The following is a 19,611-nucleotide window of genomic DNA, read 5'->3' as shown; positions in this document are numbered from 1 at the left end:
TTTAATAATGTAAACTTCTAGTGTGTACCTTTGTTTAGTCAAGAATATTTTTGGCATGATATTCTTGTGTATTTGACTTCTAGAGCAGTAAAACAAATGAAACAAGTCTCTTACTCAAATGTCAGTTTTTGTTCACTTTTTTTTAATGTGTTGATTTTAGTTCCTGGTTTGTGTTGAGCACAACCTTAGAATATATTTTAAGGTATAATGAAACCTTATAAACCTGTGTGATTTGGGATTGTGTATATGAAAAGCAAGATAATCGAGAACAATAATGTAGGTCAGGTTCTTGCCTTCAGAAAATAGCCTGACATTCTCCATGTAAGTGGAAATAGTAAGACTTCTCTCTGACCATAGATATCTTTGCCTTAGGAATTAGGGTCATTTCCTTGCAGGTCCTTCACTTAGTAAAGAAGTTCAGTGAACTTGAAAGTTGTGGCAACATAGGGAAAAATTAGTGAGACTTTACCCAAAGCATAAGCAATGGGAAGGGGTACTGCTCTGAGAATCAATTTGTGAGTGAACTCGAAAAGTCATATAACCTTTTTTTTTTTTTGTCAAATATTCCAGTCTCTAAAGTATAAGTCAGTAATTCTTGCTGTTAAAAAGGATCCACTTGTTCAGTTGACCATCCAAAGATTGAACACCATCTGCCATATCCAGTTAAGTTTCGGTTATGTTTAAGTCCTTTCTGTGATGAGAAATTTGTTTTCTAGCAAATGAAATGTTCCACCTATGGATAGCTCTCTTATAAAGTCTATTATTTTGAGATATATTTTCTCATAGCTTTTATGCTTTGATTCTATTCACACCCCTGATTCGCTGCAAAATGGAATTGCTCCTCTAGGGAATAGCCTTCCTAATGTTTGAAGATTCTGTCACATATCTTCAAAATTTTTCTTTAGAAGGCTTTTGACACTACCTTATGTAATCTAGAAGTCTTTTATCATCGCAATATATATCCAATAAATCCCAGCTTGTCTAAATAGGAGTGTGATAGCACGCATGAGCCGCCCGAAGACCATCCCATCCCTCTTCTAAGAACTGCTATGAATATAACCCATGCCTACCTGAGGTTTTTGAGTGTCTTCCTCACACTTTGGGGTTTCCCGGTGGCTCAGATGGTAAAGAATCTGCCTGGGGTGCGGGAGACTCAGGTTCAATCCCTGTATCAGGAAGATCCCCTGGAAAAGGCAATGGCAACCCACTCCAGTGTTCTTGTCTGGAAAATTCCATGGACGGAGGAGCCTGGCCAGCTACAGTCCATGGGCTTGCAAAGAGTTGGACACAACTGAGTGACTTCACTCTTACACTTTGATTCATGTTCTAAATCCTCTAGATTTAGCTTTCTTTGTTTTATCTGGTATGTCTGGGAAGTCATGTTTTCTGTGTATTCTTCCTTGTTCAGTTGAGTGATTTTAGACCTCAGAATAGAACCCAGATTTTATGCAATTTAGATTTTTTTCATTGAACTTTCCTTCAGAAAACTAGATGAGCAAGAATTGTGTATTTTTGTCCAAGTCATAAGATAGTTGAAAATTGGTGAGGACTAAAATCCAGTGGCACCCATTAGATATCTCTTTCTCCAGTTGTATTATAACAGAAAGCAAATTAATATAGAATATTAGAAAAATAAATCAAGTTTTTGAGTAGTTTATTTTTTAAATGTTTCTCTAATTCTGTCATAGCATTTCTATGATGAGTAGTAGACACCCCCTTCAGATAGACAGTGATCCATTAATCAACACATTTGGAGTATGGTCCCTCAAACAATTATAATTACATCCATGCAGCTTATTTATATTTTCTAAATCATGTGAGGCTGCTCTGGAGAGCAAATGGTATTAAGGGATATTGATATACATAGAAAAGTTTTAAAGTGATGCATAGTTGGTCTTATTACTATTGTTGTTATTTTCATTTTTACTAATAAAAGTACTATAAATAAAGTAATGCCTTGCTCATATCACCCTATTAATCAGGAAGAAAAGACTTTATCAGATGAATTTATTTTGTTCTCAGTCATCTAGATTATGAATTTAAATTATTTTTTGAAATATAGTATAAATACTAGAAAGTGCACATATCATTAGTGTATAGCTATATGAATGTTTGCACTCTGATCACACACATAAAAAAAACCAGATCAAGAACAGAACGTTGCTAGTACCCCCAACGTCCTGCTAACTAGTTTCCTCTTCATTTCTATCAAAGGCAGTCAGACCTTGACTTACAACAGTAGAGATTTAGTTTTATTTTTTTTTATATAAATGAAATCATAAGTATCTTCTCTTTTGTCTGGCTTTTTTTTTTTTTACTCAATGTTATTATGAGTTTTATCCATATTTTTGCATGTAATTATAGACCATATATTCTCTTTGCTGTTTAATACAATATTCTATAATTATGCCCCAATTTATTTATCCATTCTACTATTGATTGGCATTTAAGTACTGTTCAGTTTGAGGTTATTATGCAGAGTGCTGCTGTAAACATTCTAGTGTGTCATTCTGACGATCTTGTGTTCATTTTGTTGGATGTATACTTATAAGGTGGAGAAGGCAATGGCAACCCACTCCAGTACTCTTTCCTGGAAAATCCCATGGACGGAGGAGCCTGGTAGGCTGCAGTCCATGGGGTCGCTAAGAGTTGGACACGACTGAGCGACTTCACTTTCGCTTTTCACTTTCATGCATTGGAGAAGGAAATGGCAACCCACTCCAGTGTTCTTGCCTGGAGAATCCCAGGGACGGGGGAGCCTGGTGGGCTGCCGTCTATGGGGTCGCACAGAGTTGGACACGACTGAAGTGACTTAGCGGCATACTTATAAGGGGAGATTCCTTGGTCATAAGATAGGCAAATGTATCTTTTAAAGATACTGCTAATTTCAAAAAGCAGTTCTCACCAGCAATACATAAGAGTTCTAGTTGCTCCACATCCTAATACTTGGTACATTTTGTCTTTTTCACTTGTTTTATTTTTTTATTCATTGTGGTGTAATGTATTGACATTTTGTTATGGCTTAGTTTGCATTTCTCTGAATTCTAATAAAGTTGAACATCTTTTCCTATAATTGTGAATCTAATTTCTTTTTGATGTTTATTATTTTAGAACATATTAGAAATGCATAAGATATTTGGATCTTATCTTTTAAAATGGATGTAGACCCTTTCTTTAATTGTTCAACAGGAAAGCATGAATAACTCTTTCCTGTGCTACTTGGCATTTGCATTTGACATAGCACAAAACTTAATGATAAAGACAGTATGGTAACAAGGATGAATTATAGTCCTCTTGAAGAAAACTGAATGACTTACATATTCTCATATGGTAAACAAATTCTTTCTTGAAAAAGAACATAACAAAAATATTTCCCTGCTTAGATTCATGTCTCATTTATGATTTTTTGATGTAAAGATATATTCTACATGGTGAATTCTTCCAAAACTACATGGTTGCATTTAATGAAAATTTAAATTATCTTAATTTGGTATTAAACAACATAAAAGGAGTGATATATTTTCATTTTTGAGTAATACGAATATGATGGTGTGAAATGTTATTGACATTCATATAACTTCACAGATTTCCATCTAGTAAACCATAAACTCTAATATTTAGTACTTTTCCTTTGGCTCTGCCACATTATCTGGATTTATTTTGCATAAATCATATTTGGAATGATGTGAAGTCTGCTGGATAAAATGCTACAGCCTCTTAACTAGCAACAAGCCTCTTCAAGGACCCAGTCTCTGTTATTTAGTATTTAAGGGTAGCAGGCTGAATTCAAGTCCTCTTCTGTGACTGGCATTTTCTGAATTTGATAGTCATTTAAACTTCATGTGCATCACTTTCCGAATGATATAAACTAAAAACTCGGGCTAGAAGAAGATCTCTAAAACTCCCTTTGGTTCAGAGACCTCTTCTGAGTATTCAGTGGGCATGAAAAGTTTGCAAATATCCCCTTCAGAAAGTGAATCTCACCATATCTGATGTATGTATATGGATATGAGCCAGAATTCTTTTGGCTCCCTATTCCTTGAATTCTCTTGGCTCTATATTCCTATTACTCATCAAATGATCAGAACAGTGAGGAGAGAGTAATGGATTGAAAGAAATTGGGAATGTTATTTTTATTGATTATGGTAACCATTTTCTGAAGACCAATACCTTTATAATATGTGATGTTCCCATGGGGGTAGAATAAGGACAAATAGTGCTTATTGCAGGTGGTCGATTTTAAACTCATCAGCACTCTCATTAATTAGCATTGGATAACAATGACTATTTTTCCATAGCTTTTACAAAACCGGGCGTTTTTCTATCTTGTCAATTTTTGTCAATTTCATGGCTGCAAAATGAATTCTGAATTTGAGTTTTGCCTTTCTCTGAAGACTCAAAGAATTGAACATATTTTTATTTATTCTAATAGTATATACTGGTTTTTCTATGAAATTGTTGTTGTTCAGCTGTATCCAAGCATAATTTGCCAATTTTCCCATTTTTCATCTTTTTTTTTCCAAACTGATTTATCAGAATGGTTTGCAAATCCTGTATTGTAGTCCTTTGCAGATTAATATGGTATGAAAGTATTTTCTGCCAACTTAATTTAGATTCTTATTCTCTTTATGGTATTATTGATAAACAGGTGTTCTTAATTTTAATGCAGTTGAATATATCAATATTTTATTAGTTTTTGTATGCCTATTTAATAAATCCTTCCATACCTCCATATCATAATTTCTTGTCTTAACAAAAAGTTTACAGATTTACCTCACTAATTTATGTTCTTAGTCCATGGAGAATTGATTTTTGTAAACAAAATAATGTAAATATTCAATTTCACTTTATTCATGTAGTTAACCTGTTGTCCCAACACCACTTTTTGACTAATCTGTACTTTTCTCACTTTTTTACAATGCCTGACGATGTAAATCATTTTCGTATATGCATAAGATTATTTTTAGTTTGATTATTATCTTTATTCTCTCCTTTTGTCTATCCTAATGAATTATCTTTGCTATCACGATTTTCTAATAGTTGTTCATCTTTACACAGGAAACTTCCTTAATATTCTTACTCTGATCTATCTTGGCTATTTTGGGCTCTTTGTTTTCCTATAGAACTTATAGAAGCAGCTTTTCAAATTCGTTAAAAAAAAAATCATTGATATTTTTGTTGGAATTTCACCTAATCTATCGATCTGTTTATATGTTTAAAACATCAGTTTTCCCCAGTTCATAGAACCCTGCAATCTTTCTGAAGTATTTTAAACCTAATAGATTTTGAAGATACTTTTGGTCTTTTAGTTGTACAATTATATTTCCTAATGTGATTTTTTTTCCACTTGTACTCTTGATAATGCTCTTAAGTTTTTCTATTCTTCCTACATTAGCTAGGACTTGAAGCACAGTATGTCGATAGCGGGCATCTTGTTCTATAACTGATCTTAAAGAGAGTTTTCTAGATTTCATAATGAAATATGGCATATGCTATTTGTTTTAGATCATTTATCATATTTATTACATTAGTTAGGTTGGGAGGAAGACATCTACCATTTCTAGTGCCCACCAACTTTCCCTGATGTCTGTACAGCATAATATCATTATATCCTGAGAGACTGGTATCACTAACCATGTTTAGAAATTGAAATTTTAAAAGATGCATAATTGCCCCCCAGTACAGTTAACTTGTGGCCCGCTAGGATCTAAATTCATACTTTAGCCTATGTTTTTTTTTTTTTTTTCCCTTCATTATATCATAAATATTTAGTTGTCCTGGCTTCCAATATCAAGCCATTTGCCATGTTGAACTGACCTGAGAAGCAAACACTTAAACCGTAGACTTTCAGAGAAAGGGATTAGGTCAGTGTTGGTCATTCCACTATCGCTGAGGACTAGCACTGGGCTTACACTTGCGGATTTCAGCTGATAATTTGAGTATGTGAAGGGAAGGGACCCTTTAGTATGGATCGGGCTGTCATTGCTATGACTCTGACTAGACTGTAGTGGATTTGGCCTGAACACTAGTCTTCACTAATAGTTTACTAGTAGGTAATAACTCTTCCTCAAGGGTTCACTCTCTTGTGAAAATTCTTGGTGCTCACTATCTTACTCAGTGCCTTGCCTTGCTTGCCTGTATTTGTTACAATGCTTTCTGTATCCAGAGAGTCAGGTCATTGGACCCTGATGAGCTGAGACCTTAATTTGAGCCCCAATGCAAAGACATGACGTATATGTCTACTGAATGAAAGTAGTCCTGAGTTAAAATCCTATTGCCAGGATAAAGATAAAAGTGAGACCTCTGTTGGCTTTGAACCCTCCAGTGGGCACAGTAGAGATGCTGTATTACCAGTGAAACAGATTCTATAGTACCACTTGTAATTCTATGTTTATAGTTTATTAGAAGCTGAGTCCAGACCATACGGTCTCATTTTTCTTGGTACAATGCCATCATTGCCTAGAGAGTTGAGGGAGATTTTGGCTTCTACTTTTCCTTTGATTAAACTCACTTAATTAGTGGGAAAAGACTGCTCTTTCCAAATAGCCACCATTTCTGTTTGATTTAACATTTTGTGGGATCCACGTTGTTACCCCTAAATAAATGTGGAGAAGACTGAGAAATATAGAAAATGTTGAGACCTCATTTACATGCTATTCCCCTGAGAATGTGCTGGAATTCTTACCAGTCTCATAAAAGCCAGTCTTGCCATCTGCTTGGTGAGATCAGAGAATGAACAAAAAATCCAGCTTCTGCCATTAGGCCTTCTATCACTGTCCCCTCCACCCAGGGAGAAAAAAAGTTCATTTGCTCTATAAGAAATCTATTCACTCCCAGACCAAATTCTGTTATTTTTCTTCTTTACTTTCCCCTCACCAGATAATTTGTTATGGTTTCTCAATGGTGGAAATATGTGGCTCTTCACTGAGAAGATCTTTTGAATATAAATACCTCACTGAAAATTAAAATAACCTCAGTTGGGTGGAGAGAATATTGCAAACACTTGGAATCCATTGTTGCCAGCAGAGTAGAACCATCCAATATGTATTTATGGTACCTGACTCGTGCCCTGGAGATATCACAGAGCTACTTGCTCTGATCAGAGCTCTTGCAGTGATACTTAAAAATTAATTGAATTTTCAAGAATGTCAGATTTAGCTATTGCAGTTGATGGCCCAATAGCTGACGTTTCTTAAAAATATGCTGCCACCTACAGTATTGTTAAGGAATGGCAACCCACTCCAGGATTCTTGCCTGAATTCCATGGACTGAGGAGCCTGGCAGGCTACAGTTCACAGGTTCACAAAGAGTCGAGCACGACTGAGTGACTAACCCTTTCACTTTTTCACAATGCTGTTTAACTCTGACAAGGCTCTTGTCATGAATGTTAACTAGACAAAGAGTTAATCTGGGGGCTGATTAGTGATCGTTTCTGTTAAGCTTTGGTAATTTGCATAGTATATTTTCTTTACTTATGCATGTGTGTATCTGTTTTCCTCCAGGAAAAGAAGAATATATTGCCACTTTCAAGGGATCGGAATACTTCTGCTACGACTTGTCTCAAAACCCCATTCAAAGCAGCAGCGATGAAATAACTCTGTCCTTTAAAACCCTTCAGAGGAACGGACTGATGCTTCACACCGGGAAATCAGCCGATTATGTCAATCTCGCCCTGAAAAATGGAGCTGTCTCTCTGGTCATTAATTTGGGATCAGGGGCCTTTGAAGCACTGGTGGAGCCCGTGAATGGAAAGTTTAATGATAATGCCTGGCATGATGTGAAAGTCACCAGGAATCTGCGTCAGGTAACAGCGCAGTGGATAAGAGAGTATCTGGCTTTGTTTCTCGCTACAGCTGTGTTTGTGTGGTACTTGAAAACCCTAACAACATGAGATAGGGCTCCTCAGAGTCGCTTACAAATTAGCTTTTTCTTCTTCTGAGATAAATCTTCCTGCCATACTTGAGCAGGGGCATATCTAGAAAGTTCCAGGGGCCCAAAGGCTGTTTTGACTCATCAACATGTGACAGTTTCCCAAAGGGCTGCAAGGTCATCCCTGAGACCTGCCCTTCCTGTGATGTGTGTGATTCTGTTGTGTTTTTGGTTTTTTGTTTATTTGATTTTAAATTATAGTTTTCATGGTGATCATTTGAAAGCATGTACATTGGGATCATTAAATCACAGTTCCTTTTTTGTAGTTAAAAAAAAAGAAAAATCAAACAACAATGTGTTTGTGATTCAGGATTGTGTCGATCCCTACTTCCTCCCCAGCCCAATCTCTGAAATGAGGACAGAAAAAGCCCCTGAAGGGGGAAAATGAATTTGGGGATTTCCACATCTCCTCAAGAATCTATTTATGAAGATATTTTTATTTTTTAGCACAGACACTTATGTTAAGCCCCAGATGTCTCTGCAGAGACCAGTTCATCTTCTAATTGCCCATTTCTATTTGATTATATTTTTAAAAAATTCTTCCAAGTGTCTACATTTTAGAAAAATACCATTTTTTCAGTCTATCTATGGGCCCCCATATACTGTATGCTTTTAACTGAGACATATTATTACAGTATATACATATATATATTCAGATGAAAGTGAATAGATTGTCCTTATATATTGAACATGATGAGTTTTGGTTACTATTTGAAATTTTATGATATTACAATGTACCATTTTGTAAAGTGTTGACAGTGACTAATTTTTCTGCAGTACATGCTGATCTCAAACTAATATCCTTAACATATTTGTTGTTTCTCTGAACAGTTGCAGAATGACCGGATTGTCTCTGGTTTTCCTTTACTAAAACAGCCTTCTCTTTCTGAGCTGTTAACTGACTAACCTTTTCTTTCCCGCTTCTAAAAGGCTTAAACTGTCCAAGCTAGAGAAGCAACCAGGAATTTTAGGAGTGCAGGGTTAGTCTAGCTGAGGCAGAGGAGTGAAAGTAAAGGATTCCTGAGACCCTCCAAGACCTTTCAGAGGCCTTAGTGTCACGGGAGGGGCCCTGCATGTTTCGCCCCTGCCCTGGGGGAGAGTTTCCCACCATCAGGGTAGCTGTAGACCACAGACTTCTTATCCGTGTGTCTCTTTAGTTCTCCCTTTTTATTTTTCTCTCAGATTCTCACCAAGAGGCCGAAGGCTCATTTGAGAGAAGCACAGAAGGAAGGGTGGGGCTTGAGGAGCCCACTTTCTAGATTTGCCTTTGCTCAGGTTACAAACCAAACTGCGAATTGGTAGCTCCAAGGAAACTGCAGTTATACAGCCGGGGTGCATGTGTGGCAGGACAGATTAAAAACAAATCCATTCTACTCATTCTATGTGTCAGGATCTTTGCTTTGTTTCATTGCAGTAAACTGTGATCCTAAAGTCCATCAATATGACCGAAGGAAGTTTTGGAGTTGAGGAGGAGTCCCTGTATGATGCTGTAAAATTGAGTAGTAGGGCAATGCCAACCAATTCCTATGACTTTGCAGGGGCTGGGTGGGCCAGGGTGGGGGAGGGGCCGTTTCTGGGCAGAAGGTGGCAGTGGTCAGCTGATGAGCTTTAGGCCTTTGAGTCCCTTTTAGTCTTTTTAAATGTCTGTCCGACATACTCAGGGAGACAAAGGAACATTGCCATATGTCTGTTTCTGTCTCATAGCAAGTTACGAACAGTACTGGCAGGAAAAATATTACCTCTGTGGGAGGCCTATTTGTTAGTCTGCTTTTTTCTTGTAAAATTTTTTTGCCCTTTTTCTATGTTACTAACATGCTTAATAACTAACATGTCATTCATGGAATGTTTCATTCTACTAACCGTTACCTGAATCAAAAAATGTACTAACATGGTAGAGACCATCATATTTTTTAAGTAACGATCGTTATTTTGTTCACAGTTTTTAATTTCCTTTCTCCCCCCTTCTCCACAAAGCACTCAGGCATTGGACACGCTATGGTAAACAAACTACATTGTTCGGTAGATATCATTCTAATTGTTTCTTATTTTGGGTTTGCCGTGTGTTTTCTTTCTTTCTTTTAACTGTAGACATCATTAACAAAAGAGGAACTGCGGTTGGTACTCTTCTGCTTACTTTGACCTCCTTCTTTTCATCTGTTGTTGACCTTCTTATTTTTTACCTGTTCCTGTCAACTTCTGTTTTCCAACTCACCTGTAGGGGCATCGTTAACGTTTCGAACGTTTTGCATCCAGCTGTGGTTTAACACGGGATAAGACAAAATGGTGGCTGGCCCGAGTGACCGCAAGCTCAGCCAGCCTCAGACCATTCATGACGCATGGCATGCACCCTTGATCTGGGAATGCTGGAGATGCCACACCCACTCATCTTTCCCTCCTCATCGAGCAGTTGTGTGTTTTCCTTTGGTTCTCCCGGTTTCCTTTCCTTTCTGAACTGTCCTGTCCCTCCTGCATGTGCACCTCAGCGTGTGCCGCTTCCACTGGTTGTTTTGCGCCCCCCTCCCCTTTGGCATGGACGCAGGCACTTGCATGCTGGACAACTGCTGCGCAATAACGGTGACATTGCTGGAAAGAGCTTGCGCCTTTTCTGTTAACAAGGTGCACGTGTGATTAGTTAATAACAGACGACTAAACTTTACTAATATGTACACCAGCAAAACTAACCTAGGAAGCATTTTACTAACACCATTTTTGTGTCTGCTAAATAACTTTTGAGTTGCCATAGGGATGATGCTGACACTAGTTCAATAACCAGTTAACTCTCTAACTAGTTTAGACCTCTTAGGGCTAGTTGAATAGAATCCAAGAATAAACCTCAAACAGACATGAAAATGGGTTCCGCCATAGGTCTAAAAATAAAAACAAAAAAAAAAAAGCAAAAAGCAAAATGAAAAAACAAAACAAAACACAACACAGGCATATCCCAGGATTACAGTATCTAGGTCTGAGTATAGCGTGTCCTTTCCCTGTGCTTTGTTATCTAGGTGACAATATCAGTGGATGGGATTCTTACCACAACGGGCTACACGCAAGAAGATTATACCATGCTGGGGTCTGATGACTTTTTCTATGTTGGAGGCAGTCCCAGCACAGCAGACCTTCCAGGGTCACCAGTCAGTAACAACTTTATGGGTTGTCTCAAAGAGGTAAATATCACTGTCACCAGAATCATTTCTAATTCATGATTTCATCATTTCAGATCCAGACTCAAAGCACCTTTGCTGAAGACCTGATGTTTGTGGTGTCAAAGGGCACAACCTTGAATTGCATATTCCACTGTGGTTTTTATAGGTTTGGAGGGATGAGGGAAGCTCATAGAACATTATCAAGGAATTAAGTTCCTCATCTTTATAGTCTATAAGTAATCCACAGTTAAGATTTGCATAGGCAGTCATATTCTCTATAAAAGGAAGTCAGACATAAAGAAATATTGGATTTAGAGTTAAGCCAAACACCTTGCTCATCTCTACAAATGCCTTAGGTGTTATATATTCAGTGGTGACTTATTTGAGCATTACAGGAAAAAAGAAAAAAAAATGGCTAAAAGAGACCAAATTCAACAAGCACAAAATAAATCGGAATGATAAAATAAACTTTGTTCCTATATTTTTACCATGTTCTGAAGGAAGTAAAGATGTTTCATTTGTGAGTTAACTTGATGTTTGCCTGAGTGAAGCTTTCAGGCTAAAAGATATCAAGAATTTCATCCCTCATTCTCAGCTGTCATTGTTGATTGTAACTTTTGATAGGATTAGAACTTGTTGGGGTATGAGAAGAAAAAAATTAGGAATGTCCTTGGGTTTTGACTTGTATGAATATTTTTCCATAAAAGCTTCCTGTTTTCATTCAGGTACAACCCAATTTCTTTTGGCTGCTCGAACCAGAAGTTCCTTTTGCATTACATGGCTGTAGTTTAATGGTACAGACCTATAAAATATAAAATTTAATAACTTTGAATTTATTATTGATTAGCCATAGATGTTGCTGGTAAGCAGTGATGTGCTTTCATTTATTTTAAAGAAAATATTCTAATCAAACTCATTTCAGGTAAGCATCAGTGAAAAACTATCAGTGCTTAAATTATCCTGACCTGTTTTCCATTTATATAAATATACTGGGTATTGCATTGCCTAATATGTGAATGTGTATATAAGAAGTATTTGTGCTTTGTGGTGGTAGGGATCAATTGTCTCTCAGAAAAGACCTTTTAATTTTTACAAATATGTAACATGACCTAAGACTGCACTAAGCTCTGTGAGCATAATAAAATCTTAATAGTTATTACTATTGTTATAATAATAGGCATTTTCTGAGCTCTTATTTTGCACCTGATGCAATCCTAAGAGCTTTATAAGGATCTCCACAATATAAGTAGTAATTATCTGCATTTTGGGGGCAAGAAACCTAAGGTTTGGCACAGGTAAGTTTCTTGAGCAAAGGTCTCATGGCTAACAAATTTTAAAGCGTAAATCATGACAGTCTGATTTCAGAGTTTTGTGTACCCTTAGCCACCATAATACACAGTGTCCTAACAGAAATATTTGTTAGAAGATTGTGTAAACCCTCAAGTTGTTACAAAAAGAAACAATTTTCAGAAATGTAATATAGACTGTGAGGAATGAGATATTCAATTGTGTGGTACCCTTATACCCATTTGAATATGAATGAGAGTGAATGAATGGGGATCTAGTAGACAAGGAAGACCCAGAGAAGGTCAGGATGTGAGCATCTTGAGGGATAATTATGATTTGTTGATGCTGGAGATGGAGAACGCACTTCAGGCTAGGGAGAAGCATAGTGAAAACATACTTAGATTTCACAATATGATGCCTGGATCTTTCTTTTGGAGATGGGAATTGGGGTGGGGGCAGAATATAACCCTAACCATCTACATCATTCCATCATTTTTACTGTGATCGCTCCAACCTACCATCAGCCTCTGTGGTAAGTTAGTCTTGCTAATGACTGGGAAAAAGAAAGGAAACTGAAATCTAACTAAAGAGCCCTTCCGGGTATCCTGTAAAAACATGAGAATTTCTGCAGTGATCACCCAAATTCATCTGTGCCTCATCATCTTCTGACATTTCAGTTTGGGCCAGGCAACTTCCTGTGTGTATGAGTCTTCAATGGATTGCCTTAATCTAAAATTAGTTTCAAATTGAACTATATCTCACATTAATATCTTTGTGTTAATGAGTAGTTGATACACTTTACAACTCATCTCGTTTCTTAATTATAGTCGATCTACAATTTTATATTAGTTTCAAGTACAACATAGTGATCAGTATTTTTTTGCAGATTATACTCCATTATTGTTATTTTAGTCACTGAATCAACTCTTCTGTGACCCCATGGACTGTAGCCCACCAGGCTTCTCTGTCCATGGGATTTCCCAGGCAAGAATACTGGAGTGGGTTGCCATTTTTTTTTTTTTCTCCAGGGGATCTTCCCAACCCAGGGATTGAACCTGAGCCTCCTGCATGTCTTCTGCTTGGCAAGTGGATTCCTTACCACTGGGCAACCTAGGAGGCCCCATTCTCCATTATCGGTTATTACAAAATAATGGCTATAATGCCCCGTGCTATATCCTTGTTGCTTATGAATTTTGCACTTATCTTTTTAATTAGTCTTTAACCACAAAAACTGAGTCAAGTGGTTTTCTGTGCGACTTCATCTACTGAGTCCAAACAATGAGGATTCACTCATGTTACTGTTTCTGTAGGTCTAGGATAGATATCAGCCTTACTGATAGGGTACTTCCTACATCTCTTCCTCTACAGACCAAGATATGTGTTTGGAGCAAGTCCTGCCAGTGTTTTATTAATGTGTAATCACTTATACTTTATTTCCTCCTGACACACTAGTATGGAAGGATATGGGCATGATCAGCTCATAGCACACTTTGCTTGGTCAGATTTTAGATGGTTCCTAGTCTCCATCCAAGTCTAAGTATCTGTTTAGAATGCTCTGTTCTTCCTACTACTGAGATGAAATTGTGACAGAGTATCATAGGCTTTGAGCTACATCACCTTATCTCAGATGGGTGAGCTTTGTAGAGTTGCTGATAAGAGAGAAACACCCACATTCATTCTCACCCCATCTCTTTTAAGCCCATTATGAGCCTTCCTTAACTCTGTCATGGGCTTTCTGCCCTGTAGAATGTTATGTAAAACCTTAATTATGATTTTTGTATGGCTCATAACATTTTTATTTTCAGTCTAGTATGTGATCCCCCTTAGGATAACCAGTTCTGGAGGAGACACTAATAATACCATGTCTGCAATCACAGAAGAAATTTTGGAGTGTTGAAACAGGAAGTCACTTTCCAAGTCCAGCCTCCTTATCTTGAAATGGGGAAATAGACCTAGAGGTTATTGACCTCAAAATAATGAAGGGGTAACAGGATTAGAATACAGAATATTGTCAGATAAAACATACTACTTGTATCACTGGTTCTGTTTTGTTATGAATAGTGGCACTCAAGATCTCAAGATACAAAACTAGAGATGGCCTACCACTCTCACTAATTCACATCTCTATTCCTGGAAAATTAAAGTAAAAAAAAAATTACTTTGCAACAACCCATAATCTAGTGTTTATTAGAAGTAGCTAGAAGTTAGGGCTTTACCTATATGGCATTCGATAATGCTTTTTTGAAATGAGACTCAGTTTGCATGGAGAGCAGCCAACTTCATTAAGAAATTTGTTTTTTAGTGATTAACAAATTTTAAAATAAATTATTTGAACATAATTTGGCAAAATATAACCTGAACTACATATATTTCTTTGTTCAAACCAAGAAGGAGCTTTGAATAGCCAAGAATTTATAAGAGGATCAAAGTAGTTTTAAAAAAATATTTGTATTTTCATCATAAATCGAAAAGACTTGGGAGAAACGTTTGAGGTCACTGAAAACTACTTTCAAGAATATAAATTTGAGGAGTTAGAATAAGAATTATAAATAATAAATTACCCATATACCAGCCCACATCTATGAAATTCCTGGAGGGTGATAGATCTGTGAAAATACACTTTAAAAAAAAATCTGATTTTTATCAAAGCAATACTAATCATGCTTAGGCTGAAGCATTGTTTATATTCTTTGCATTCTTTATGCTATTGACTAAAACCTGAAATATATGTTGCTTAAAAAGATCATTTAAAATTAAATTTAGTTTTTCCAGCAGCCAGTTTTTGAGTGATTGCTCTAACAGTAGAGAGATTCAGAAGATGCCGTGGAAAGTTAAATCATGGTGTCTAGGTGAGACGGAGTCTATTTGAGGACATCTATAGTCCTGCCCATTCACCTTAGACTCCTAAGAAAGCTCTGTGTGTGTGTGTGTGTGTGTGTATGTGTGTGTGTAAAAGTCTCACCGTTGATTCCTAAGGTGCTCATTAGAGGTTTTTGTTCATTTGTGTTTTAATATTCCAAGATGGTGGAAAATGCACTAACATGTGCTTCTACTGCAGCGTTTTCACCATGAGGGCTTCTGCAATAAATAACTTACAAGGAAGGCTCATGCTGCCCCTTATTAATCTTGCCTCAGAATCTCCTTCTGCTATTATGCATTTCTTAGTCCCTTTGTGCCTTCATAATGCTTTGAAACACCTATTTCCCTCCTGCAGAGTGAAAATGACTCAACATAGTTTGTTAGTAGGGAAATGAAGTCAACGAGGAGAGAAAGGATTGTGTTCAGTAAAATGACTTGGAATGCCTTATTTGAAGTTTGTTTTTAGCTATGTGTCCTTGCTGAAGGTCTTAATATACATTGTGTGAGTGGAGACATTGCCTGAGTAAGAAAATGTAGAATGCTACCACTGACAGTTGCTTGGGATAAGCCTAAGAAAGATTCTAAAAAAATAAATAAATAATTGAAATGCTAGGGGGAATCAAATCCCTACTGAAAATTTCATCAACCTAATTAGATCAGTGCAGCCTTTAATTACACTGAGAAACTTTTCACAGTAAAAATTTAGAAGAGGCTGTGAGGTGGATGAAGTTCAGAAAATATCCTCTTATGCAAGCATTTTCATCCACTGTGAAAAAAACAGTTAATACCGCGTGTGATCAGCATGGTCCCCTCTGCCATTTGCAGTGGCATTGCTGTGGGTCATACAATGTACCAGTATCATTACTGGGAAAAAGGTGCAATGGTTCCTTCACGCAAATACCTCTTAACTCCTATCCTTCTGGGAGGGCAACAGGACTTTAGAAGATTGTGAAGGCTTCTCAGTTTATCTTCTATGATACAACCACCTCATCAAATGTGGGTTCTGTGGTATCCTGTTCTTATTTCCTCGTGACTCAGAGAGTAGAGTGCGTATCATTTACATGTAAGAACAAAAATCCATGGCATACTTATTTTCATTTTAAGTAATCTTTCCAAGTTTGAAGTAGAAGTCTGACCTGTTGGAGAAATTTGACATCAGTGAAGACTTTGGAGGGTAAAGAGATCTTCGTTGATCATCATGCAACTTGGGTAAAGGGAGGATTCTTATGTGAGAGGACGTCCTCATAGGAGATCCAAAGTCATGATTAAACATAGTTCTCCCAGGTTTCAATTTCCTCCAGACTCTTCCTTCTTGGGGTCCCTGATCCCTGAGATAGTTTCTGCCTTTCCTCTCCCATTACACTGTCACAGTCTATATATCGGTGGGTATTTTTACAGTGTAGTTATGTTAACCTTTCTGCATGCCTCATTCATTCTTTTCAAAAGAGAACTGTCTTTGCATTTCCATCTCACTTCTTCCTAGCCATTTTCCATACATATCCATGTATTTTTACTCACGGTATAATTATATAACTAAGGATACTAAATTCTACTTTATGTTTTTCAGAATGTCCTCAGTGTAACTATTTTGGGAGATGTTTTACTAATGCCATCCAAATAGGAGACTGTATGAAAATACAAAGGAATTCCTGTAACAGAAGTCACCCTCTGTCTCGGTGCTGTATTCCTAGAGGCAGGGTTGTGGTTTAGTGACTTGTAAGAGAGCTTCGTTTAGCCTTCACTGCAGAGGAGGCACATTGACTTACAGCATTGGGCTAAATTTCTAGTCTAGAAAGAAAATAAATTTTCTCCATCTGATTTAAAATACAGAGGATGGCAGTTTGCTTTTTAAACTTTAACAAGAAAGCAAGATGGAGTATGTGAGAATGTCAAAGAATTTGACAAATCCTTATGTACCATTAACCTGATTTATTATAAGCCCTGACTAATTTCTTTCAGATCGTGGAATTAATGAAATGTGTTTCAAGTCTTCTGCTATAATAAATTGTCAGCACTAGAATGCAAACAGAGGTCAATTACCCTTGCCTCCTTTCATGTTTAAGATAGCAGACCAACAGCTTCTTTTAAGTCAGACAACCCCCTTTCCTATTTAAGGATGTCATTTCAAGAACTCCTGTGAGGTAATAGTAATAATAATAATATCCTCATTATACAAACGAGGACTCTGAGATCTTAGCAGAACACATGTCTCTGAGTGGTGAGGTTGAACCATGACCTTGATTTTCCATCCCTAAGTTGAGTACTTTTCCTAGTTAGAGCACATTGCCTGAATGTGCTCATCCAAACGACTCCAGTAATATAAACTCTGTGGTCCCTAGTTGTGGGTAGGGTTATACTAGGCATTATACACAGGGATATTAAAAGAGCTATTATAAAAGGGCAAGAGGGTTGGTATATTCCAGAATAGTAATAATAATAATAATAATATACTAAGTATTTTCTATTTTTCATGTAATGTCTACAGCATCCACTGAGTTACCCCATTTTACTGAGGGCATCAGCAACATAGCAAACATAATAATTTATTCCTAAACAATAAAAGGATGAAACTCTGAAACAACTTGATATTCAGTTGATATTGATATTGATATATTGATATTGATATTGATATATTGATATTGAATATCAATATATTGATATTCAGTACTTGAAACATAGTGGCAAGGGAGGAAAAAAATATGTATATGTAGACTTACAGCATTTTATCTTTGGTGCTACTTTTATTATTAAATTGCCTAGAGCAGTGCACTGTCATTTTTCCCTTGTTTTATATGTTCAAAAGTAATTCTCCGAACATGATAAAAGTATAGTAATACCATTTGTATTTGACAAATGAGGACATGGAGACAAGCGAAGTTCGGTAACTGACCTAAGAAAAAACGGTTACTAAGTAGCAGGGCCAAGACCTAAACCTTAACTAATCTGACCACAGAATCCTCTCCTTTGCTACTCTATGTTGCTTTCTTTACACATAATGTAATTTCACTTATCTTTCCTCATTCTCAGTCTTTTCATTAAGGTATAATTAAATGGAATGAACTTTATAGCAATCTTGAGGCCAAAGAAAACACAGCCTAGCTTCCTAGGATGTTGCAGAAGGAGATGTCTAAGTGGGAGGAGAAAGAGCAGGAGATATTTATTTCTTGAATGCTCAGTTATAGGTGAGCTTCCTGGGGGACTTTTCCTCTCACAGTTTTAACTGGTATTAGGATGTCACCTCTGTAAAAGTCTTCTCTACTCTGTAAGTCTGCATATTCTTCTTCCTCTGTGGATGTAAATAAGGCAATAATGCTTGTCATTAATTTCTGAACTCTGTAGCCAACCATTTGAACAGGGATGCACAAAAAATACATTTGGAAGTACTTTCTAGATTTCTATCAAGTATTGGCTTCATAGATTGTCGAGAGTAAATTTGCTTCTGTGCCTTGTAGCCTTGGGGACAGGGAAATAAGCAATTGGGGCGGAAACCAGGCATTTTGCCATAGACAGTCCTCTTTGAGATTGGATTCAGGGGGTCCCATCTGCTCAGGTCCCTGAGGAAGTGGAACTCAGCTCTTTAGTCTCCAAGCATCTGGTGAGTCCTTGTCTGGAATTCAGTAACCTCCCTTCCAGGGGACCCACAGAATTTTTATTTTCCATCATTTTCAGCAGATGCCCCATAGCCTGGAACTATATCAGCAGTTGGCATAATGCATTGTAGTGCTTTCAGATATCAAGCTAGCAAAACATGGTTGGGTAGGAGGTTCGATGACATTTTAATTCAGAGGAATTGATGCATTTTATAGACTATGACATTTTTCTAGCCCAGCAGAAAGCAATAATGAATAATGTCTAAAACTAAACATTTCCTCTTAATTTCAGCACCTACTGCAGTACCCTGTTTAAATTGTTCTGTTCACTTATGCATGTGTGCATTCAGTGAATCAACATTAGCCAATACCTACTGTGTGCTAGGCTCTGTAGTAGATACCGGGAACATACCGATAAATAAGACAACATGCTTAGAAATCTGGAAGAAGAGCCTGACAAAGAAACAGAAAATTATATTACAGGTACCTTCGTTGAGGCAGTGGAAATTGCTCTAAAGTACAGTGAAAGCTGTTATTAATTCAGCCAGAGGTGATTGGTAATACTTTCAAAGAGAAGGTGACAAAGTAATCTGGGTTATCCTCTCTGTCTCTCTTTGCTCAACTCTATAATGGGCATGATATTGTATGAGATTAAAGCACAATGAATTAGCTCTGCTCTCAGAATTAGAAAAGAATAGAAAAGATAAAATGATATGAAGGATTAAAAAACACATTAGAAAAGAAAAGCTCCATAGAAATGCAAGCTTGTACTTTGCTAAGTATGAACCATATTTTAAAAATCT

The 19,611-nt window shown here is 36.9% G+C and overlaps 1 protein-coding gene across 18 annotated transcripts in view; it reads left to right on the top strand.

Moving 5' to 3' along the window:
* NRXN1 (neurexin 1) overlaps positions 1-19,611 on the top strand; it is a 1,252,733-nt gene that overhangs the window by 470,514 nt on the left and 762,608 nt on the right. For 10 of the 18 annotated variants that reach the window (XM_059891017.1, XM_059891014.1, XM_059891013.1 and 7 more), the window contains 3 exons: positions 7,503-7,804; positions 9,904-9,927; positions 10,932-11,093. In XM_059891017.1, the coding sequence (XP_059747000.1) occupies positions 7,503-7,804; positions 9,904-9,927; positions 10,932-11,093 (488 nt within the window). 18 annotated transcript variants of the gene reach the window in all.

The sequence above is a fragment of the Bos taurus genome, chromosome 11 (assembly GCF_002263795.3).
Source record: "Bos taurus isolate L1 Dominette 01449 registration number 42190680 breed Hereford chromosome 11, ARS-UCD2.0, whole genome shotgun sequence".
Taxonomy (NCBI): domain Eukaryota; kingdom Metazoa; phylum Chordata; class Mammalia; order Artiodactyla; family Bovidae; genus Bos; species Bos taurus.
The sequence above is the reverse complement of the archived record's forward strand: the minus strand, read 5'-3'. Positions and strand labels throughout refer to the sequence as shown.